The sequence below is a fragment of the Protomyctophum parallelum genome, assembly GCF_964188405.1.
Source record: "Protomyctophum parallelum genome assembly, chromosome: 8".
Classification (NCBI taxonomy): domain Eukaryota; kingdom Metazoa; phylum Chordata; class Actinopteri; order Myctophiformes; family Myctophidae; genus Protomyctophum; species Protomyctophum parallelum.
Window position 1 is genome coordinate 17,267,824 of NC_139703.1, and position 25,978 is coordinate 17,293,801.

The 25,978-nt window shown below is 42.7% G+C and overlaps 1 protein-coding gene across 3 annotated transcripts in view; it reads left to right on the forward strand.

Annotated features, from left to right (window-relative positions):
* asic1b (acid-sensing (proton-gated) ion channel 1b) overlaps positions 1–24,432 on the forward strand; it is a gene marked incomplete at its 5' end in the record, with an annotated part of 273,931 nt that extends 249,499 nt beyond the window's left edge. For all 3 annotated transcript variants that reach the window (XM_083771995.1, XM_083771994.1, XM_083771996.1), the window contains 7 exons: positions 2,011–2,161; positions 5,424–5,480; positions 7,624–7,777; positions 18,251–18,342; positions 19,285–19,364; positions 21,792–21,893; positions 23,283–24,432. In XM_083771995.1, the coding sequence (XP_083628121.1) occupies positions 2,011–2,161; positions 5,424–5,480; positions 7,624–7,777; positions 18,251–18,342; positions 19,285–19,364; positions 21,792–21,893; positions 23,283–23,381 (735 nt within the window). In that variant the 3' untranslated portion in view covers positions 23,382–24,432. The remainder of the gene's footprint in view (positions 1–2,010; positions 2,162–5,423; positions 5,481–7,623; positions 7,778–18,250; positions 18,343–19,284; positions 19,365–21,791; positions 21,894–23,282) is intronic.
* Between the last annotated feature and the right edge of the window lie 1,546 nt (positions 24,433–25,978).

Consider the following 25,978-nt stretch of genomic DNA (forward strand, 5'->3'; position numbering starts at 1 on the left):
GTCATTGAGTTGTTTAATTCTAACACATTTTTATTATATTTAGGTTACTTTTATACATTGGCTTATTTATTGAAGTATTTATTTGTAGTTATTGAGAAGAAATGTTGCTAATTGTTCTGTGTCCTGTGGTAGGATCCACTCCTATTTAAGGGAGGCTGCAGGGTCAGTTGAGTTAGTTGGTTGTGGGCTTTAACACGAGGGAGAGCTACAGGGCCTTGTGTGACCAAGGTTTAGCCTGAAGAGAGTTCTCATCCTGTTTGGTTTTGTTCAATTGTGTTTGCCTAAGAATTTATTTTGTTGGTCTATTGTTGGCCAGTATTTCGTTTTTGCATTTGATATTTGAATTGATATATGAATTGCACTGATTAAAACTGTCGGTTGGTGGAGGAGTTTGGGGAAAATAAAAGCCCTTAACTACAATTTACGACTGTTCTTGGAGCCTTGGCCATTCGGGCAACTTCACACGCACGTTTAGAAATGTTAGGTTATTGCCTCTTTTAAAATGTGCGCACTGTTGCACACACTGACTACACTGTCTTCAGTGTACTTTTGTTTTGGTTTTAATTTGTTTCTCCACCTAGTGCTTGCCTTAAAGGATTAGAGGAAACGCAGTCTGCCGTAGGGTATTGTTGGCAGAGGCAAACATCTGTTCCTGCGGTGAAACGCTTAGATTGCAGCTGTTCTCATAGTATAGCTGTATTGCCCCGACAGACGAGAGTGCAATCTATCCCTCTTGATGTTTTTCTGTGAATTATTTTGACAGTGAGGCAGTGAGGGGGACTGACTGACTGGCTGAGACACAGGAGAGAGACCTGTAACGGGATTTATTCCAGGATTTATACAGGCACGTGGTGCCAGAAGGAGTGGCCCGAATGTATAACAAACAGATACCTTTGCACACTGAATACAGCTGTTGTAGAGAGTGAGTCGATAGAAAGAATAACTTAATCCACCGTGTTAAGGAAATTGTCTTGGAAAGCGTTGCTGCAAGACATACGGTTAAGCAATAATGCACTGGAGGGGATGCTATGCTGTGAGAAATTATTGTCGTGTATGCTGTAGATCAGAGCATCAGTTCCAATATCTCACGGTATAGCACACCCTTGAGTGCCTTATTGGTATTATATACACCACGGTTTCATTACTGATATTTATGACTTGAAGGGAAAGAAAATGAAAAGCACTTGCTGTTAGTAACAAAGTGCTAGCCATTGCTACCTTACGTGAGGTAATATCAGGACTAATATATGCACTCATTACAATGCTTCTCAGCCAATCACAGTTTACAATTTAAGCATTTAGCAGACACTCGATCGATTTACAGTATAAGCAAGAACAACACATGGCAATACGTCAAACACATAGAAATAGTCATCAAGAATCTTAACCTAACATCCATGTAACAGTAGAATATCTGTAGAATGAACCTATGAGTAAGAATAGGCCTATAGTATACACTATAGAGTGCGATGTCTACATAAAATGCTATCTATTTTACATTACAAGGTTTGAACTAACTATAATACACCATGAGACAGTGGAGTATTATGTACTTTACTGTAGTTGTATTTTGGAATCCTCTACATTTCGAAGTATTGTACTTCTGGACTTCATATTATTATTAAAATAGCATTATTATATTATGCTATTTTCAATGAAATACAGGGAAAGTAGCAGATCTTGAGTAGTGTGCTGCACTATTTTCACTATTGATATTTTTGGAAGATTTCTGGAAAATCTTTTAATTCCTTTGGAAAATGTCTAGATTGACGTCGTCAATCACCCCCCCCCCCCCCCCCCCCCCCAAATGTCCCACACTTTTTCCGAAGACTGACTTCGTAAGAATGTTGGGAAAAGTGCTCTATAAATAAAGTTTATTATTATTATTATTATTATTATATAATTATCACACTGGCTGCAGCCAGGCTAATGTTTTACTGAATGCTGCTGTACTGTTGTTCTGCTTACCCTGTGTCCTTCTGTCTGTCTGTCTGTCTGTCTGTCTGTCAGTTGACCTACCTTCCTCCGCCATGGGGCGACTGCAAGTCCACGCCCATGGACTCTGACTTCTTCAGTAGCTACAGCCTAACGGCCTGCCGCATCGACTGCGAGACGCGCTACCTGGTGGAGAACTGCAACTGCAGAATGGTCCACATGCCTGGTAAGGGAGCCAGACTATCAGTGGTGGGGAAAATTAGCCCTTCACTAAGTCCCTCCCCAACCCATCCTTGTCCAATAGGCACGTTGGCAGCGAAGAAAGCTTGACCTGCATAGCAACCGTTGCTAAACTATTTGGATTGGCATTGGACAATCGCTTTTTGGGGTGGGATTTAGTGAAGGGCTAATTAAGTACCCAATTGCTTTACTTAAGTAAAAGTATCAATACTGCTATATAGAACTATACTCCGTTACAAGTAGTGGTGTAACAATAGTAACTGTATCGAAATATAGATTTTAATTAAAAAAATCAAAGTATATCGACATGTAAACTACAAATATCGTATCGTATCGCTTGACTTTGCATCGTATCGTTTTGCAACGGAAATAATCGGTATCGAATCGTTTTGCAATGTAAATAATCCATTTTATCAATCCTAAGTATTTGTGCATTGTATTTAGCAATTTTAAGAAGAAAAAAGGAAAAGAAGGGTTTAATTACTTTTTCATTCCATATAGCTACACTTGGGTCTATCGATAAATGTGTGAATTCTCTGTGTTCATGTCAAGGCGTGGGTTTGTCCATATATGTTCAAATACAATGTCCATCTATTTGCCAGTGAATAAAACAAAAATACATTGCATGGATACAACTGGGACGTATCCTCAGTGATGCTGATGATCCAAGGTCATCAGGGTTTCGGGTCTCCCAACATCATACCCCTCACTCAGGTGACCCAGCCGGGGTGATCAAGTCCCGATTTACGTCCCAGTAGCTACCCTCGATCAGTCCCATTAGGGAAAAACCAGGGCCACTCAATCCGTTCCTCCGGAGCCACTCTGCCGGGACTGGGTAATGTGGGTATGAGGGAGGATCGCCTCAATCTGGCACGTGGAAGGACTATAGGCTCTGTGGGTTGACTGCTGTCCAGGCCCCTCCTACGTCTCACCAGGTCCACTCCTGCTCTCACCAGGTCCAGCCCCTCCCAGCACCAGGCACTTCATTCAGGAATGGTGGATTCTCGAGCCACAATGGTTCTGCAGGCTCCACCACATGGTGGTGCCGCAGGCTCCACTTGCGGCTTGCATGGCCCTCCCAAAAGCCTCACTTTGGGTTTGTTGGGCTTCTTCCTCACGGAAGTGTGGGGTGCCAACCCATACTGCTCCCGGGTGAATCACTCTGTTCATTTATTTATATCCATAATAATAAATATTTCCCGTAAAAAACCTGCACTATCCACAAGTTTCCGCATATTAAAGGCGTAAAGGCAATTCTACATCTTGTATGAGTCACCGCTGGTCCCAACCACTGAACTTGGTCCCTAAAACTTGGACCCAAGCTGTACTCCTAATGATGCAATTTCACTGATGAGATTTATAGATTTTTTTTTTTGGATTGCAGACACACTGTCTCTTGGTTTGAAGCCACAGGGCAGCCACTCCCACCTCATTCTCCCTGTCGGGACGGACCACAGGCCTTTGATGCAGAGTAATCTAGTAAGAGAGTGGCGACACTGTAACAATGGAATTCTATCTCAATGGGATAGTTCCAATCTTTGGAACTATAGCCCATAGCACACCGCTTTGTGCCCGGATCAAAGCGTGTCGCCACTCGCTTACTAGATTACTCTGGTTTGATGATAAAGACGCGGGCTGAAGTATAGCTAGTGTATATCTCTGCCGTAAGTAAGCCCTTTTGGAATCAGTTTACAGTTTCGACGACGACTACAAAACAATTGTGAAGTACATGAGTGCTGTGCATTAAAACCCGAGATAATAGTCATGCTCCAGCGGAAGCATTTTCACTCTTGTGTTGTTCACGCTGTGATTACAGCCGGCGTTTATTTGCCATCTATCTCCTTGTCCTGTCTCGACTCTAATCAGGCCACTGTGCGTCTCCCAAACAGGGACTCTGGCATGCAATTGGCAGACGGGAAACGTTTGATTGCTCTCCGTAACCCCCTCCCATCTAAACAATAATTGTTATACCACGGGCTGTCTTGTTTCCCCAATCAACCTTGCATTCTGCGCCTGTCGATCGTCCTGGCCAGCCAGACAGACGCACGGTAGCGATGGTATACCAGGGATTAGGCCAGTCTATTATTGCGATTGTGCAGCTTGATTAATCCATTAAGACCTGCTGGTACGCATCTGTGTCTTTTAAACCATTATTTTTAATTTGAGCTATTGAAAAATAGCAGATCTACAAGCTCACAGTGCAGCACTGAGTGCCGCGCTACGAGCTTGTAGATCTGTTATTTTAGAAAAATCGTGAAAATGTGTCCAAATCTTTGGATAGATATTCTTTCACAGCGAACAGTTTTTACTTGCTTCTGGGAGGGTCCCTGGAGGTACCCTGAAGAAGGCATTTTGTTGCCGAAATGTTGGTAACCCAATGGGAAAGGTTTTTTGCATCATGACTATGAGCTGTGCGACCTCTCCTTCTTATTTTCAAGTTTGTCTCCCGTGGTTAGCACATGGCCACTACTGCTCCTACCTTTTCGTTTGCTTTGAGGGTCCCTGGAACAACATATTTTGAGATAGGGGTCCGTGGCCAAATACAGATAAATCTGGGGGTCCTTGACATGAAATGGTTTAAGAACCACTGATATAGAAACATTAGGCTTTTCATGAAACTGTCAGGATTTAGAAGACACAATCTGTTCCTCAGGTCTTAACGCGTTAATGTGGCATCTCCAGAGAGACCCCCCTCCAGATTGTGTTCGGTTCCTATTCATCTCCCCTAGCTCCGCGTCATTAGGGGCAATTTTCAAAGAGCACGACTCAAAAACACCATGAATAATATCACCTGGGAGATCATTTGCTCTCTATCTCGGACATGCCTTCTGCCTGTGTTGTCCTGATAGAGCGAGAGGAATGGTTGGAGTGAGTGCTCGGGGGGGAAATAGAGGGGAGAGGGACATAGAGAGATGGAGAGGGCGATGGGGACAATGAGAGAAAACTAGACAGAGAGAGGAGCCGATGAAGTACAAACGTTAATGAAATCAATTAGGAGATGAGATCAAAATGTGTGAAGAAAATCCATTTGCGATAAGAAGGATAATGACAGGCTGACACAAAATTAATTACACGCTTAGAAATTACTTACAAGCCCAGGCACACACACGCGCACACTTACTCACGCATGCATGCACGCACGCACACACACACGCACGCACGCACGCACTCACTCACTCACTCATACCACCCCTCAACCCCCTTAATTTTGAATTTTGAAGCATTGTGTTCACTGTTCTTGTATGCAGGAGACGCTCCATACTGCACCCCGGAGCAATACAAAGAATGTGCCGACCCTGCTCTGGGTAAGTAGATAATAACCACACAACACCCTGTGGATGCCAAGTGTTATCATGCCTGTGCGTATAAAGCAACAGTGGTGTGCACATACATCTGGGGCAGGTGCTCAAGTGAAAAGGGGCACCTTGTGCGGCTGCCTCAATAACGGTGTGTGAGATTCATAGATTTTGGGGCATAAATAATATATTTTATTGATTGATGTCACCATGGGCCACATACTGTATAGTACTGTATGGGCCACATACAGTACTTTTTAACTTTCAAAAGGGCACTTTGTTGTCCAAAAAGGGCATGTTCTTTAGCACCACTTGGTGTCTATCTGGGCACGCCTCTGGAAAGCAATGAAAGATCATGATATTCATTATGGTTGCATGAGCAGAAAAGTAAGAGGGATTTATGTGGAGTGCATGCAGCCATGCATGCGTAATTTCGATGCATGTGTGTGTGTGTTTGCCCCTCCGTTCTGAGACCCAGGTCCAAATGTACCGAACTTCATTCATCATTTGCATGGTCACAATGAGCTATTTTCAGCTTGAAGATCATCCCACATCTGCCAGTGGTGGAAAAAGTACTCACGTTTATTACTTAAGTAAATGAAGCATCAATACTGCAATGTAGAAATACTCTGTTACAAGTAAAAAAAAAAATTTAAAATGCACAAAAAATGCACCAATACGTATTGGTGTCGAAATGTGTGTAAGTAAAAGTACTCATTGTGCAGAATGTCCTATTTCCAAATGTATAAAAAGTCTAGCTTGTAGATCTGCTATTTTTTAATGGCAGAAATATATTTATACGGCTGAAGTGGGTTAGTGTGTTTTGTAATATTAACCAAAATCTACACAGTAACCAACTAAAGTTTTCATATAATTATAGTGGAGTAAACGTATAATTTTTTTCTCTGAGATGTAGTGGAGTATATAAGTAAAAGCACTGCAAACCTCAAATTGTACTTAAAGGACCACTTCACCACTTTTCAACCTATCTTCATATAATAGGTCCTCATTAATAATCATGATAAAATGGCACAATTTCTTCCTACTCAGTCTGTGTCTCATAGGCGGGCTGTGGGCAGTTTAGAAACCGTCTTCCAGTTACATCATCATTAGACAGATTTTTTTTTAAACAATATCTTTTTACAAAAATGTTTAGATTTTCATTATCGTGAGAACGATGGCTTCCATTTTCACATTGCAACTTTTCAGGGCTAGAAAGCCTGCAGTTTCTATTAACTTGTATTCCCCATCGATTATGTCACTGGGAGACGGTTTCTAAACTGCCCACAGCCCTCTTATGAGACACAGACTGAGTAGAAAAGAATTGCGCCATTTTTTCATGATTATTAGTGAGGATCCATTATATGAAGATAGGTTGAAAAGTGGTGAAGTGGTCCTTTAAGAACAGTACTAAGTAAATGCACTCAGTTACTTTCTACCACTGTACATTTTAAAATGTTCACACAATTTAATGATTCCACTTCCCTGTCACTGCTGAGCCCTACTGGCTGGTCTTGGGGATGTCTGTGGACGACCATGTGTCTCCACTCTCCTCTGAGGATATACGTTATGTCAAGACTCACCACCAGTCACTTCTTTTCACCTGAGAGTGCAGACTAGTGTGTAACTGTCCCTCTCCGTTCCTCTCCCCGGAGTCGGGGGCGCGGATCAGGTGCCCCGACCAACCTGTAAGCGTCCTTAAGGCAGCGACAGATCATTGGTCGCCCTCCTCTGCGTCCCTCTCACCCACAGTTGTGTTCGGTGGATCTGCCGTCCAAGCCGGATGCATCATAGAGGATTCGTTCGTCTGATGTGTCGGCCTCTGGCTGTTGTTGTGCTTGCTGTCTTAGTCTGTGTCATTTCCGAGAGGCTCAGATGTAGTTCTAAGCCTCTCGAGACTCCCCTGGGTTTTCTATTCATAAAGCTCTCCCACGCTTTCTCAGTGATATCACAATGCACCCTATTTGCTAGTGTATTCATGGCGAAATGGCTTAAAATGTAAAAAAAATAATTCAAGGTTCAAATGTTGGGTTTGACTGTATCTGTCTTAACTCTCCACTCCTCTCTCACTCTGCCTTTGTCCCTCTCTCTCTCTTCCCCCCCTATCTGAATTAAAAGATTCTCATTATTTCTCTCCTCCTTCCGTTTTTAGACTTTTTGGTGGAGCAAGACAATGACTATTGTGTGTGTGAGACACCGTGCAACCTGACACGTTACGGCAAAGAGATGTCCTTCGTCAAAATCCCCAGCAAAGCCTCGGCCAAGTACCTGGCCAAGAAATACAACAAGACAGAACAGTACATAGCGTGAGTCAGATCATTTTTCTTAATCTGTTCATTGTTCATCATGTGCAGAGAAAAGTTTTCGCCGAGCCCATGCATATCTGCTGTTGGAGACCAGCCGTCAACTGATGGTCAGTGGAACCACGTGAGCAACTGAATGTTAAGTGTCACGCACTGGGCCCAGGCCGTGGCGTAACGGTCTGGGCACCTGACTGGTAATCCAGTCGCAGTGTGCCGCGGGTTCGACTCCCGAGCCCGACACGGCCTTTACTGCATGTCATCCCCCCATCTCTCTCCCGTTTCCTGTCAGCCTACTGTCTGTCCCTTCAAAAAATCAATAAAAGGCGTAAGCCGCAAAAACAATATCTTAAAAAAAAAAAAGAAAAGTGTCACGCACTGTCACACACACGCTGCACCAACTTACATGTCCAGGTGCTCCTTTGAGAACTAGCCCAAAATATTTATATGCATAATGCACCCCTGCTTATATGAGACAATTTAAAATGAAACTTCTATGACAGTGCTGCAGCATATATCCCTGTACTATATGGGCTGTCACGATTATGAAATATGTGACAGTAATTGTAACACAAATAACTGCGGTTGACATTTAATTGTGTGGTTTTTTTTGTCCTTCGGTCGCCCGTCGTCTTAAGGCGTCTTACTGGTTGAATACTTAAGCCTGCCTGATTAATACTTATGCAATGCGTTGTGAGCTTGTAGATTTTGGCTTTGGAAGCCATAAAGCCATTTAAGCTCTTTCAGAGTTATAATTAGCACTCTTGTAGCACTGCCAGTATGAGCCTCATGGCTATGGAGTCATCCTAATTATGATTCCTGTCACTGAGAGACGAAAGAGAGCATTACTCTCCTACTCTTCCCCCACCCGCCCAACGATCAGAATCAATACCCTCCTGGTCACAAGTCTGCTTGTCTGACCTTAATATCAGATTAATTAGTGAAATTCTCAGTGTGTCTGTGTCCTCACCTTCACCTTCACAGGTCTTAAAGGGACACTTCACCCTTTTTTGCAAAATAATATATGTTAATGAGGTATATAACATTTACACTTTTCTGGGGTCTTTACGTGTGTAATATGGTGGTTTTAGATATTTTAGATTCTAGCAGTGTCTATGACGTCACAGACACTGTTCCCACTTCCTTCCTGGACTACATGTTAGTAAGACAGCCCTCTCCCTATCCACGAGGAGGAGCAGTGCACCAAAGCATTATGGGAATTATAGTTCAGGAAGGAAGTGAGCCCAGTGGCCATGACATCATAAACAGCTGGGCTCACTGCTAAAATCTAAAATATCAAAAACCACATATTACACACATAAAGACCACAGGAAAGTGTTCTAAATCTTCTAAAAGTCATTAACAAATACTGTATTTTTTTCTTTATACTAATACTAATTAAGGCTCTGGTCCTGCCCATACGACAGAGATATCTTTGTCCACACACAAACGCAGAAACACATTGAACACAGGTTTCAATTGTAGGCTATATTATATTTGATTTTATATTTACACTTGCCAAAATACATATAGGCCTAGCATATTTTTTAATGAAGGAATTAGTACCGCATTTTAAAAGCCATCTAAATTGTGAGTGGAAGTGGAACATGTTTCTTTCATTGTCTGTCAGCATGTCACACTACTGTATGTGCGTCAATCTCCAAACTCTCGACTTTTCTCTCCATATAATTTAAAAACACTTTACCATTGCTCTGGCAAGTCCTGCACAGACAATAATAGCAGAGTCAGACCTTTAGAAGTGTCGCGGCCGAAACCAGTTGTGAGCTTAGGCTATGTTCGAGGTGTAGGCTATAATAAATGTCACATTATGTAGGCGAATCAAGGTTCACGCAGGCACAGTGACAACGAGGTGCACCCTTTATTACCTAAACAGGAGAGAGATGTATATAGATAGATATACTTTCTTCTCACCAGCCACGCTATTTGATGTGATTGCATTCACTCCTCTCTCTCTCTCTGCACCCTCTCTCCCTCCATGACCATGAGCATGAAATGGAGAGCCCACAGTGAGGCTCTCCAGCATTGAAGCACTCGGCCCTAGTGGTTAGAGCGTGAACTGCAGGCGGACCCGTGGATTCATGACCGGGAAACCCCCTGTGCACCTGGGCTTTAACATTGAGCGCTCGGTTGCACTTCTGCATTTGACCACCAAAATTTCGTGGTCAAATGCGGAAGTAGACTGTTCTTCCGGGTGCTTCAAAGTGCCACTGAGCAACTTCCACTGACATGAATAGCGGGGAGGCGGAGCTATCGCTCCGGTTCAGTCTCTAACCTTTTATCACTCTAGTCTATGCTATGCACACACCACGCATAGACTTGTTGTTGGTGTACTGCGCAATGGCATTTGGCCTTGGTCCTTATTGGTAGGTTAATATCCACAGTTTCTCTGTAGCGGTCCTATTGTTCAAGCTTCGCACTCGGCACCAATACAAATTAAATCACCAGTCCGCTGATATATTATTTATTATTCGATGCAGCAGAGCAGAGCCTTTGCTCGCTGGTGACGTGGTAAAGTTGATGCAACATACGTTTTAAAGTTGTTAACAGTGATATAAAAACATGAACAATCGGATCGATATCCGTGTACTTTCCATGCAGGCACAAGCTGCATTTCCCACCTAATTATAGTAAAAATGAGATGCGTTTCTCAAACGCTCCGTTTCACATGACTACACAGATCCACTGATTCCGGATATTTTGGAAAATCTTCACTTATTTATCCGTTTCCAAAAACCTCCGTTTGAGTGGCCGAAAACGCCGTTTGTGTGTGGCTGAAAGGCCCTTCAGGTCTTTTGCAAAAGATCCATATACGTGTAGCCCAGGCCTTAGTGTAGCCCAGGGGTTCTCTTTAAATATTTGTTTTTGGCTTTTCTGCCTTTATTGATGGTATCAAGTGAAGATGGACAGGACTCAGGAGAGAGAGAAGGGGAGAGACATGGAGCAACAGTCACGTGCTGTCAGGCCAAAGCCTATATGTGGCATACGCCTGGACCACTTGGCCAGCAGGCGCCCCGGCACAGTGGTTCTCAAACTTTAATGTCAAGCACCCCCATCACTTTGAGAGTGTACAAACAGTCCCACCGCTAGGCATACGCACGGTACGCACTGCGTAGGACAACACGCCGAGGGGGCACCAAATACGGGTGTCCTGGAGTTGCATGCGTGCCCATGTGGATCTGCTCAGAACTGAAGCGGCCCCTAGCTCCTCCACGCCCTGTCTGCCAGTGAATAGTTTAAACAGCAGTTTAAGCACTTGCTTCCAGTGAGCCACCATGCACCATTCAGCAGTCAGCACCTTGACTCTGTTTGACCAGAATGGAACAGAGTCGTAATTAGTATAATTGGTAAGACCTGTGAAGGACCTGTAAGGATCTTTTTTCTTCCTGTGGTGCATAAAGCCTATTCTGGAAAGAGCAAAAATTGTCCAGGAAAAATGAGTAAAGGGCATACAGAATCCCTTTATCCCTCAGTTCCCAAGGAGCTACACAGGACAAGATAACTCTCCATATGTCCTCAGAGAGAATAGACTGTGGAAGAATTTGAGTGTCTGAGCGGTGTTTAGCGGTGTGAAACTGAAGTGTGTGACAGTGTGCAGAGTTGTCTGTTGGGAACCACAAAGAGAGACAGCGATGGATGGGCCAGCTGTCTTTAGCTAACCAACCTATACTGTGGGTTAGCTAGAGACACATATTTGCTCACACATCCAGGGACGTGCAGAGTGTTAGAGAGGCAGGGACTGAAATCTCGTAAGAGGGCACTTTTGCACAAAAATAGTGTCGCCCTGCGACGCGTTGAGAGCTTGTAGATCAGCTATTTTTGGGGCGCAACCCAGCACTCTTTATCTACTGGAGATGTGGTGTATGACATGGATTTCAAAACAAATGTGTTAACACAAATAGTGCTAACGATTCTGATTAACTGCCCTCACTGCTACGATGATAGCATTGGACGAACAAACCTTTCCTAGGCCGACACTCCGACGCTCTTATAGCGAGAATCACACAGCATACCTCAAAAGAAAGCATAACTTGTCCACTCTATTTTTAAAAAAGATAATTGATTTTACCATCTTCCATTCTGGAGATATGTACCTTTATGTAACACCTGCTTTTGTAGTAACGTACTCTTCTTGAACAGAAAGCCTAATTAGAAGCGGTTTCATGTCAGACGCTGTGTATCGTTCCAACTCGGCTAGCCGTGTTCGCCTGCAGTTTTTTCCTCCGAGGTGGAAAGACTGTTGTGAGGCGGTTAGTGTTGCTGCAGAGCCTGCCCAACACTCGTAACAACACAGCGCATTTGCAATGTTCCATCTGACCGGCGTTGATCATCATAATAAAGGAATAACCGCTCGCCGAGGGACGATACAATCCGTGAGTTTTTTGTTTGAATATGAAGAAAAAAGGAGACAGAAATCTGACGGACAGACACTCAGTCACACTCGGGTCTACTACACACAAAACCCCTCCGCTGAAACACACAGGAGAGAGCCCTCCCCTCCCTGAAACAAAGAGAGAGAAACAAGATGAGGTGCACCCCACTGCACCGACACGATCGGCTTGGTATGCAGTGATTCTGTTGACCTGAGTTGCATGGAGGTCTCCGAGCAGCCATTACGTGACAATACGCCAACCCCCTCCCGTCCTGAATGCTGCCGTCCAGCATGGCATGGAAAGTAGTGGCATTTACATTTCTTTCAATGCTGCATTCGTGGTCTGGAGAGGGCAGTTGTTTTACAGACGGGTAAATGGGCAGGGGCTGAAGCCCCCTTTGATGTCTATGTGTGCACGTCCCTGCACACATCGTCAACAGGCACAATAAAAAAAAGAAAGGTACTTTCACACAGACCAATTAACACACGCACGCGCGCACACGTGCATACTGTACATGTAAATGAGGACACACTTACACACGCAGACTCGCTCAAGTATGCGACATTTATCCACACATGTCTTTACGACAGCAGCTGTTCCGATGTAGTGAAGATTAACCTAAACACCAGCTAATGAGAAAATCTGACAGTGAGAAAATAATGATTCACATTTGCAGCTGACACTGTACGCGTGACTGGTCTGGAAAATAAGGAGAAATGCCAGTGTCAGAAATAATTAAAGAAAGCTGCCTCCTGTTCATTTTCTATCACTGTGGCTGGAAAGAAAAGTTGAATTTGTTAGTATACCTGGCTGGTATATGTGTATAGTATTTATTATGGCTGGCTCCTTATTGTGTGTGTTTTATTTTATTTTTTTCCGGGGAAAGTGTATTATCATGATTCACATGGGGGAATAGTGTAGCCTACAACAGTACTACTAACACAACATGCTAAACATGAGTGTGCACACTTTCCACAATCCACACAGTCCAGGCCCTGCTCTGTTTTGCATACACAATACGCATGATTATAAAGAAGAAAAGGTCGAGTCATAGATTTAAAAACACAAAGAAACCTTTCCTTTCAAAACTGACAATGATATTATATTATATTCCTCCTTTTACCTTAAAACAAAAGAGAAGAGAACAACATCAAAAATGTATTAAAGAAATTACTGCAAATGATAAACAGTCTAATTATTTTCTCACTGACTTTAGCCCTAACAATTCACTAAATGCAAGCATAATAAGTGAACATGCTATCCCTATTCTGAGCATGTCATGATAGCTGAAGATTTTGTAAAAATAGCAAATCCACAAGCTCCAACATTCGTGAAAATAGCAGATCTACCACCAATGCGTTGATTGATTGATTGCATACATAACGAGGTACACAAAAAGGTACTGGGGACTTGTTTCCATTGTGGTCATGTATTCAATGGTGGGTATTCTCAATTTCCTGAGAGTTGTATTTGCCATTCTGCTCCTTACCTCTACCAGCTTCACCTGGTTGGTACCTTTTCAGCCTTCTTTTGGGCCAGATAATTGATCATTCCATGGCCATTTCCGCTCTGGTCCTTTCATTATTGTTTTCATGTCCTCTGTCTATCTCTTCACCCTGACTTTACTTTAGCATGCGTGCGTGCGTGTGTGTGTGTGTGTGTGTGTGTGTGTGTGTGTGTGTGTGTGTGTGTGTGTGTGTGTGTGTGTGTGTGTGTGTGTGTGTGTGTGTGTGTGTGTGGGTGTGTGGGTGTGTGGGTGCGTGTGTGTTCTGAACATCGATCTGACTAGCGTGCGTGTGTGTGTGTTTTCACCACACCATTATCACAATAACAGCAGGGGGATGGGGGAAGTCAGCTGTTGAATTCAATAAGAACTTCTTCATGATTGAATAGTTTGACCAGGCAGAGAATTCCGTAGACCGTAGAAGTCATTCCCACCAAATGGCTTACTACAATGGCTGCTACCTTCACCGCTAATAACTGGGAGTCAGTGAACGTTAACCAATGATAGAAGAAGTACTCTTTTTTTCCCCTTTAAACTCAAGTATAGAAACAATGTACCGTAGAAATGCACTGTTAGGGTGTGTTCAGTTTCACACCAAACTTTAATTCTGCCTATACGGGACGGATTCTGCCAATGCTTTTTAATGGTAACAGATTAAAACTAGATAAAGTGCCAATCGGCACAGGTCTCCACCAGGATTCTTCCTCAGCCTAGTGGGAATATGCGTGCACAGTTTCATCGCAATCGGACGCTGCGTTGAGGAGTTGTGGCCATTTGCTACTCCTGGAAACTGTAGGAGGCAATCGTGGCCAATCAGGATGGAATATGAGAAATCAAACAAACCTGTCTTGATCACATGACTATGGAGATCATGTGTACCGATTTGCGTGAAATTTGGATAAAATCTGAAGGAGTAATAATAGAAAATGTGTTTTACATATGTCGGCCTCCTGGTGGCGCTATAAAGAGCAGATGTGAAAAATTTCAGACAAAGGTTTTTCCTTGGCCTCTAGGGAGTTGGCATACAAAGTTATCCACAGATCCGTGCAGTCAGAGGTAAAAACACTTTTCGGCCAGTTATAGCGCCACCTTGAGGCTGAGTTGAAATTGTTCATGTGGCATTTCGTCCTCGGCCTAGTGGGAATGTGGGTGCACAATTTCACGGAAATCACGCGATGTGTTCATGATTTGCAGCATTTTGTTTGAAACTGAGCACTCCTGTGAATTTTGGAAGCCAATCTTAACCAATCAGGATGGAGTCTGAGAAATCTGAAAGACCGGTTTCGTTGAATGGCTGTAGAGAGACTGTGTACCAATTTGCGTGATGTTTGGACAAAATCTGTAGGTGTACTGTGCAAAAACTTGTTTTGCACAAAGCGGCCTCCTGGTGGCGCTATAACAGGCCGTTCTGGAAAGTTTGGGGCAGAGGTTCATGGTTGGCATCCAGGGAGTGTGTGTGCAAAATTTGGCATCGACCGGGTTAACGGTGGCCGAGATTAGCTGCTCACGGACGGACGGACGGACACACGGACGGACGGACACACGGACGGACGGACACACGGACGGACGGAGTGCAAAACATACTCTCCCCCATGCCTTCGGCTGGTGGAGACAAATATCATTCCCATCCTCGAATAGCAACAAACATTCATTCACAAAAAAGCTTGGCAGATAGGCAGAATCAAAGTTTGTTGTGACTGCACCCTGGCAAGTAAAAGTCTGCTATTCAAAATGATTAGGCTACAAAAACCTTTGCTTGCTTGTGAATTAATACAGTATTTATTAAGTTTGCCTTGCAGAAAGCAATCTTATAGGGATTTTAAAGGAGGCTGATGCTTTATGTTGCTTTGTATTTCTGAAGAATCTGCATCTGTTTTTTGCTGATTTGATTGCATTTCTATGCTGACGTTAACATAGGGGTTTCATGTAGTCTAGCGAATAGTGGTTCCACAAGTCAGAGCATTCATTAGGTGGTTTCATAGAAATTATTATTGTGAAAACAATACAGCAATGTGTTTATATTAAAAAGACATTTTACTTTTGAATACTTAAGTATAAAAAAACAATACTCTAATTCTTAAAGTCATGAGGAAATGTGACAGAAAGTTAACTTGTTGTGGAGTAATATTTGATCAAATGTATGGAGGGCTCGTCTGAGGACGGCCTAGAGAAATGTATATTGATTATTGTTTTGTTTGATTGTTTAATTATGTTTGTGTCCTGCACACAATGAGCCCAACCCTCATGGGTTTATAAGACACCATTTCACAATTGCATTTACAGCATGTTTACATTACATAATTCACTAATTTGCCCAAATCAACAAAATGAAATAAGGACATAGCTACAGAAAGTTATATCAATGAACACAGAATTCTGTACAAGTAAACGTTGTGTCAAAAATGTATAATTACTCAGGCTGTTTAAATGGGAATGGGAAAAGCAAGATAGCGAACAGGTGTGCAACTTATTTTGGGAATCTGACAATAAATACCAGTCCCAGTCCAGTCCAAAGATAAAGAACTATCCTATGTATGCCTTTGAGGTCATGTCCTCATCTCCTGTATTTTTCTGGGTCTTAAAAAAAGTATTGTACAGTAGTATCCTGGGTTGCATCCTGATTCCTGAGGCCTGATTTATTCTTAGTTGCGTGCCAGTGTCTCACATCGAAGATGTCAGATCTACAAGCTCACAAGGTGTCACGCAGTGATGCGTTGTCTGAGTATTAATGCTTAATAGATCGGTAGCCTCGGAAACCCAGACGTTAATAGATCGGTAGCCCGGGACTCGGGAGGCATACCATGATCTGGTCATGACCGGACACTTTTACGTCATGTTGTAGTCACTGGTTTGTAATCATCAGGCAGGAAACCACAGATCAGAATCAGAATTCCCTGTGATCAAGGGCATCATAATTTTAGGGCCTACCCAATAAAAGCCTTGATGCAGCATATAATAATAATAATAATTTCTTCCATCTTTTATTCCAACTCGTAGCGACTGGCGAGACTAAAAACAAACGGGGGGGACCAAAACAATAACCTGACTCCGCCAGATGGGGCAGCAGAGAGTACACTGTACCCCCCCCCCCCCTCCTCCTGCTCCCATCTGGGAACTCGATACTCGATGCTCCGGCCACCAAATGGCCTGGCCAATCATCGGCAGCTAGAGGCGGGATCAAGGCAGGACTGTATTTTACCATCCGGTCTATACCGGATCACACGGTGATTTAGAAACACAGACCAGGCTTTCCGCCGAGGTGGAACGTCTGGTGACACGAGGTTAATACATCGGCTAATTAATTTTCTCTGCAGGCCATTTCGTTGTTTTAGTTTTTGGCAGCATGGTAGCAAAATCTATAAATTAAATGGGCTTATACTGCATATCATATATATCTCTGGGACACATATAGATTGTGAAGTCTGGCTAAGTACAATCACGAAGAGTTACGAGTATCACAAACACACTGTTTCATTTTTGCAGTTTCATGTTGGTTGCCTTACGTACCGAAGTCTGTGACTCTAGTAGTTAGCGCTTTGCGCTTACATAAGGAGAGGCTGGGTATCTCGGGTGAACAGGGTGGTTTTAGATGGTTTCAGATTCATCTTGAAGATTTAAACAGCAGGCGCTGGGGTCAAATATTTCTATAGCTTACTAGTAATATTGGTGTATTATAATACTGGTTACTTGCTAGCGGATATTGCTTTGTTGACAGATGAAAGCTAAACTTTCCCTCATGATAAGCAGTCCTTGCATCATCAGACTACATTGGATATTCAGAAATCAAAACCATATTTTCCCTTGCCCCAGGGTCTCTAAAATATAATCCCCTGGTCTCTTCACTGAAGTCACAGGTTGTGGAATAACAAAACAAGCACCTGTCATATTTTCTCTTTTGATTCTAAATGACTTTGACTGCACATTACCAGTGGTGGAATAAGTACTCAAATGTTTTACATAAAACGTTGCAGTAAAAGTTGCAATACTGCAATGCAGAAATAGTTACAGTTACAAGTAAAAGTCTGGATAATCAAAATTTAGTTGAGTAAAGGTACAAAATATTGCCATCAAAATATACTTACAGTTCCAAAATTAAAAGTTCTGGTTATGCATAGTGTCCAGTCTAAAATGTGTAAAAGTCTTCTGAAAAAAGCAGATCTGCAAGCTCACAACGTGTCGTTATAGGCATGTAGATTGTCTATTTTCAAATAGCTAAAGTTTAAATAGGGCTGAAGAGGTTAATGTATGTTTTGTAATAATAATTCAAATTTACAAAGTAAAGTAACTATTAAGTAAAAAAGTCTAATAAATGTTGTGGAGTAACAATATTTGCCTCTGAGATGTAGTGGAGTCGAAGTAAAAGTATTGGAAATTGGAAATACTCAAAATTGTACCCAAGTACAGTACTTAAGTAAATGTACTTAGTTACTTTCCACCACTGTACATTACAAAAACATGCCCACACAAGTAAGAAAACCTGCCAACAGGCTTTTTAGCCTAAGGCGACGTCATGCGATGTGAAAGTAATATGAAAAAGCAGAGAGAGAGAAATGTCTGTGCTCTTTTTTTGACATCTGTTCGCAGTGATAACATTCTGGTGTTGGACATCTTCTTTGAAGCGCTGAACTACGAGACCATTGAGCAGAAGAAAGCGTACGAGCTGGCGGGCCTTCTCGGTAAGGAAATGGTTGGCAAGTGTGTACGGTACTTAAGAATAGATCAATGTGCAAAATGCAATTTGATAGATACTTTTTATCCAGAGGGACAGTATTGTAGCTGCTGCTGCTTTTGTAATAGGCAGCCATGTCTCGATGAAGGTTGAGTTGATGTATTAATCAGTCTTTTGCTTTTCAATGCATTTTTCATCTTTCATGGTCACTGAATATGGGCATATGAAACAGAATATAGCCACCGATATATTATATGCAGACATTCTTTATATCGTCGCTGTTGGGAGGAAACCATATTTCAACTTTGAATGTTTTTTCTTCTTCAGTGAATTAATGCCCTACTTCATCAAACAAGAGTGTCACACAAATGCGAAAACAGCAGATTTTTAAAATCAATACTACAGATCTTCAAGCTCACAACGCAGCGTTGTGAGCTTGAAGATCTGTAGTATTGATTTAAAAAATGTCCTTAAAGTACCAAAAGTAAAAGTACTTATTGTGCAGAATGTCCCATTTCACAAGTTCAAAATGTACATCGCGGCACATTGTGAGCTTGTATTCCTTTAAATGTACATCGCAGCGCATTGTGAGCTTGTATTCCTTTAACCTGGTATCCCTATTTTGGGTCATGTCTACAGAAGCAAAACAAAACTTCTAAAACTGTGAAAATAGCCAAGCTCACAAAGCGTCATGCTGCATTGTGAACTTGTAGATCTGCTTTTATTGATAATTATGCACTACAGTCATTCAATGAATTAGAGCATTAATTTATGAAAAGAAATAACAAACATGTAGATACAAGGTGTATACACGCGCACATGCACACACACACACACACACACACACACACAACATACATATAGGCCTATACCATTTTAGACGCACGCACGTACGCACCCACGCAGTATTATTCAAGACCTTCACACTTGTCTTGACTTGTCTTTCTAGGTGACATTGGGGGTCAGATGGGCCTGTTCATCGGAGCCAGTCTCCTCACCATTCTCGAACTCTTTGATTATCTGTATGAGGTAAAATATCTCCCACGTTCTCCTCGCCTTGTGTGCAAAGAGCATGGTCATTCTGTACAAGCACATCGTGTAACACTTTTGTTTTTTCATTTATATTTTTTATCCCACGATTTTGTAACCCATTTTTCACCCCTGTGTCAATCATCTACTGTGATCCTGGGCTCTACACACCCTCCACCAACCTAGTCCCCATATATGGGGGACAAGGGGAGAGCAACAGACTTGAACTCATGCTTCCTTCATGCCTGAGTGTCCAAGTTGCTCCTTTACACCTGACAGGGGGAGTTTCCCTGGTTGGACGTAGCGCGTGGAAGGAACACGTTATTCTAACCAGTTCCTTTCCCCTCCATCAGGCGCCCCGGCTGGCCAGGGGGAGGCAGTTTAGTGACCAGGATTACTGCATGTTTTTTGTGAGGGTACCTACCCTAGGGGACACGGGGAGAACATGCAAACTCCTCGTGTAACACTTTAATACAGATGGATTAGATACCCCTAATAAAGAAGAGCTGTCATTATTGCTGGCTTGGCTGTTTTACGGAGAACACAACAGCGCCGCCTCCATGTGCTTTAAAGAGGGAATGCCGTGATCCCCCCCCACCCACCCCCCCCCCCCTAAAACATTCTCATCAGGTAGTATGATTATACTAAAATTTGAATGATTCAATTTATGTTTTTATGTGGCCACACCCACCAGTTCATTAAGTCTGCCTGGTTTTTATGTAGGTGGTGATCCATTTGAACTGAAGCCGCACCCACATCTGTTGTTGTATGATAACAGGGGAGGGGTTATGGGGAGGGGATGATATTGTGATGTCACTATATCTGGTGCATTTTGATTGAGCCTTTCGACTCAGGAAGAAACCAAAAAGACACAGGGAAGACATATTTCGATATTCTAACCACACCTGGGGGTCTAGTAGAGTAATAACTCCATAGACACTATACAAAAAAAAGGTAAGAGTTTACTGCTGTTTGACATTATTGTTGCTGGTAAATTTGATTAATTAGTAACTAGTATTTACGGTGGGCGCTCCCCTCACTGGCAGGTGATGTAAATAATTGGCATAACGACTACGTGGGGTGGTGGGCGATTGAGGAGTCGTTTATGCAGAAAGCTGCAGAGACCTCAGATGTCACACTCCTGTCCACACCATGGTGTCATATTGGCGGTATGACTGTCTACCGCCACTGTCTGGTTTCTGTTATTAAACGTCCAGCATCGTGGCTATGAGTGTGCAGCCTTTTTCTTCTTTTTTCATTGTTCATCGCCTTAGGCCTCATTAATATTGGCTTGCACCCTTCTCCTGCCTATTTACCTCCAATGCCTGCACAATGCACAAAAATGACCCAAATCAGTCAGAAAGAAAGTCCATTACTTCATCAATAGTAGAGGACCTGGCTAAGTTTTGTATGCACTTAATTTAGGAAAGAGTATCTCAACTGTTCTTGGCTAATATGAGCCCCGCGAACAACTTGGGAACTGTGAGAAAGTCTCTATCGGGACAAAATTCCCCAAAATGATCACACCCTTTTAAAAACATGGCTCTTCTAAACCGTTGGAGCTACATATCTTCTGAGGTGCTCAAAATGTTCAGAACACTCATGTTTGTTTAGAATAGACCATATGCACATGGCGGTCATATTTCCATTATGGTAATGGCAGTGCGTGGCAACTAGCCGCAATTTGCCATTGACGGCCCATACATCAAGTCCTATCTAATTGTATCAAATTACATCAAACTCACCAACATTGCAGCTGTATGAAAAGCTTGAATTATTAGCCAAGAACAGTTGAGATATTATCTCCTAAATGAAGGGCATACATACATACAGTATCTTAGCCAGGTCCTGACTACAAAGGTAATCAACAAACTATAAAAACTGGTGAAACATTGGCCAAATTGTGTATAAGTAAGTAGATAGAGGCAAACATTGTGAAAATAGCCCATCTACAAGCTCTGTTGCAATGTATTTACTTAGTTAGTTACTTACTTACTTACTTATAATTACAGAACCACTGCTGTAGTAGGAAACTACTAGCGTCATCTTATTGCACCCCTGAATACATTAACATTTTGAATGTATTATAGTTCAGATTAGCCAGGAAATGTCCCATCCATTCTAATTAGAATAACATCCCCCTCTGTTGGACATATTCTTTTAAACTCAATTGCTTCTGGTTGGGGAGACTTTCCATGAAATGGGAAAATGTTAGATTCAAGATGAAGTGCTCTGTGATTGCAGTGCTTTGTGTGCGTGTCCGTGTATCTAATAATGAGTTCCCCGCATTCCCTCTCAGTGGAGTATACAGTATACAGTAGATACGGTATATGCTGGATGCATTCCAGGACCGTTCAGCGATTAACAGATGGCCAAGATCTCAGGAGTGTGTGTGTGTGTGTGTGTGTTTTTTTTGCCTGTTTGCAGGTGATCAAGTACAAGCTGTGTCGATGTGCGAAGAAGAAACATAAACGCAGCAACAACAACGACCGGGGACCAGTGTTGAGCCTGGACGACGTGAAGCGCCATGTGAGTATACTATAGGATGCTCACTGCAAAGTCACACCTCTGACAACTAGGGATGTCCCGATCCGATCCCGATACCACCATTTCTGTGTTAGCCGATACCGATATACCAGTGTTGTGATCTCGTGTTGTTTTTACAGCTATCTAGCTATATCGTGTTTATAGCAGACTCCTCACTCAAATGTGCACTTGCAGTTTGAGAAACGCAAGCAAACAAAAGCAAACTCCACATGCCCCAACATTTTTTCCCTGCCATAGTGTCAACCCCTTACCCCTGTGTCAGTGGTTAGACTGGCATATTCGCCGATACTGATATAACCCGATGACAATACCGATACTTTTCCGATACCGATACAGTATCGGGACATCTCTACTATCAACCACTGCACAGTTTCTCCTCTTCCCTCTTCCCGACCAGTCTGTTCTGCAGCCAGGCATGCACACTGATTATTATTATTTTTTTTAAGATATTTTTTGCGGCTTACGCCTTTTTTATTGGTTTTTGAAGGGACAGACAGTAGGCTGACAGGAAACGGGAGAGAGATGGGGGGATGACATGCAGTAAAGGCCGTGTCGGGCTCGGGAGTCGAACCCGCGGCACACTGCGACTGGATTACCAGTCGGGTGCCCAGACGGTTACGCCACCGCCTGGGCGCACACTGATTATTTTGGATAGGTTTTTACCTTGTAGAGAAAAGGCCTTGTGCACACCTACAGGGACAGGTGAGTATGAGCCGGCAACCAAATGCGAATCATGAGAAGAAAAGGGTCTTCACTTATAGAGCAGCAATCTAAACGACCTTCATCAGGTATGAGATAGCAGTTAAAATGAAATCACAGGCGGTAGAAAGGGCCGGCAGGGAGGGACGGTCACAGAATTAGAGCTGTGGTCGGTGTAACAGTTCACCGATTTCCCAGTACAAATGAAGCCAGTTCGCTTTAATCGTACTTCAGGATGCAGGCATAGAACAAGACAGAATCCCCTCTCGGTTCTGCTTCGCTCTGCCATCCTGAGTGACTTGCGGTAATCTTTTATATTCCTGCCTTTAAAGGAAGAAGAAGAAGAAACAGAGATTTCCTACAGGAGCTTATTGTCCAGCAACACAACCCATCCTCCCTTCTGTTGTTCCCTTAACTCATTACTAAAGCGTTTTTTTGGTTTGTTACAGCTCCGTTTTTTGTTTTCCTGTGGACCTGCATGCCTCTCTTTTGTTCTCTCTTTTTTTTTTTTTTTATTGAACAGATTGGAGAATTACAGTACATTTCAAGCACAAGTCAATACAAAACTGTTAACTGTGGACGACACCATAAAGCATTACACTTGTTTACAATAGCCTTTACATTCTCTCTGTGTATCACTTTGTCAATCTCTCTGTCTTTGTTCTCTCGCAGACTCCTTGCGAGAACCTGCGTACCCCGTCCACTTACGAAGCCAACATGCTACCTCACCATCCAGGACAACAAGGGAACTTTGAGGATTTCACCTGCTGAGCAAAGTCCTCCAAGGGTCCAAGGGTCAAAGCGTGCATTTTGCAACCAACCATTCGAGAAGACTATCTGACTAAAGGAAAAAAGAGTAACACGATCAAATCAAATGCTATAATGGAGAAACAGAAGATGAAGACATGGGGGTGGAGGTGGGGTGGGGGCCACCAAGAACTTTAACCCCGAGGCCCAGAAGAGAATATATTCCAAATATAAATATCTTGTAAAAAGAAGAAAAATGAGAAAAGAAATTCAGAACATTCTAAGAATATTTCACAGAACATAGTACTGTACAGTACTGTACAGTATTTCTGTGTATTTCTTTGGAATACTGCCGCAAAAGGATGCTCTTGGAGAAGCCTTGCCAACATGGACCTGTCTATTCAAAAGACAGAAATGGACAATTATAATAGACAACAGCTGAAAAAGAGTCCCCCCTATGCCTTTCCCCACCGCTAAAACATGTGGCTCTCAGCAGACCCCTGCTCTAGCCATGGACGTCTATCTAGAGAATCATAGTGCTTATTACTCCATTGTACATGTAGCGACATCTGTAAATGCTGCAGCGATCCATAAGACAACAGCTGGGCTCTGTATAGTTTATCTGAGAATGTATGTAATCGTCTTGGGGATACAGATCAATCGGCAGACTACAGTGGGCGTGGATAGCGGATTCGGATGTTATCAGAGGATTTCATCTCCGTCATCAGCCCTTAATTATCAAAACGACATGCAATGCAGCCAGCATGGATATTTCCACATACAGACGTTGTTGTCAGCCACTTTCCGACGTGGCGTTGGACGGCCGCATTAATTGTCCCGACTATTAGTAACCGTAACCCTAACCTCAGTCTTAACAGGCCATGTAAGTCCCCTAACCTCATATCAGTCTTAAATGGTATATCAGTTTCACAATGTTTTCGCTTTGGCGGCAGTAATTTTCACTTCCGCATTTCCTAGTCTCCTACTCGCGGTAGGCAGGTAATAATAATAATAATAATGGATTGCATTTTCATAGCGCTTTTCTATGCACTACGTGCTTACTCAAAGCGCTTTACAATGGTCCATTCATTCATACATTGGGAGGTGAAGCGACAAACAGTCAACGCCAGCGTCCTCACTTCCCACATTCACACACCAATGGTGGCAAGTTGGCAACCACTGGAGGCAAGGTGGGGTTCAGTGTCTTGCCCAAGGACACATCGACATTTTAACCGCCGACCCACGGATCATTGGACAACCTGCTCTACCTCCTGAGCCACAGCCATCCAATGTGGAAATGTCCATATTGCCTGCATTGCATGGTCCAGATGAGAACATATGGTGATTATCTGTTGATAACATTGGAAGCGGGTGGTGTGGAAGTGTTGGGGGTGATGACTGGTGGTGGTTCTTGTACCCTACAGGTCATGGTGGTGGTGGTAGAGATACATTATCTATACCATTTAATAGTCAAAATGTACGGTGAACATTTCAGGCCACATCTTGTAAATGCATGCTTGTATTTGTCCACTGCATGTACAGTACGTCATTTCAGTACGTTGTTTCATTTCTAAGTATATATATATATATATATATATATATATATATATATATATATTCGTTGTTGTCGGGAGGAAAGCACCCAACTTCATTTTTTAGGTTTTTTCTTTTTTTCTTTTTTGCATAAATCAGGGCTATTGAACACCCGTCTGTGTAAAAAGTAAAAAAAAAAGTGCTTTGGACAAAACCTCTTAACTCCATTGGACCCTCAAACTGTCTGCTAAAACAACTCCACCACCTCTCTCCCTCTCATGGAAGTAATTGACAATATATAAAGTCACAACACCAACTTTGATGAGGCAGTTTTGCTTTGTTTTCAAAATACAAGGTTTTCCTGAAAAATGAACAATTTGGGAGTTTCTTCCCGACAGCAGAGATATACTATAATGCCAAGTTTGCCTCTGATATACAGGAAGATGAAGAAGATATCCTCTCTGTGTGTGTGTGTGTGTGTGTGTGTGTGTGTGTGTGTGTGTGTGTGTGTGTGTGTGTGTGTGTGTGTGTGTGTGTGTGTGTGTGTGTGTGTGTGTGTGTGTGTGTGTGTGTGCGCGTGTGCGTGTGCGCGTGCGTGCGCTTGCGTGCATATGTATGGATATGCGTATTTGTTTACAGTTAAAGTTGTTGAGCTGAAACTCATGTCAGCTAGACCCCCCCCCCCCACCTCCATTTCTATGTACTCTTAATGAGTGGCAGAATGTGTGGAGAGTGTGTGTGTGTGTGTGCTTCCCCTCCAACTTTGTTTAGTCTTATCTTTACTGTGAAGTGAAGTGAGATTTCCCAGCTCAACCGATTGCTCTAATCTTGGGGGGTTATTTTTTTTTCTGTTTGTTCTAGTTGCAAACGTCTTATCAAAGCACAAATACAGCCAATATGTAGAGGTGACATAAAAAAGAAAATGTATTCTTATTGATATATTGTCATATTACCAATGTCATAATTATCGTGTTGCTCTGACTCTTTTAGGTTGGTTTTGTTTTCATACAAAGAACATATAATCAATTTTTGCCTGATAATCCAGTATTCATCTCCCAGGTAATACACTGTTCTATTTAGCTAACAAA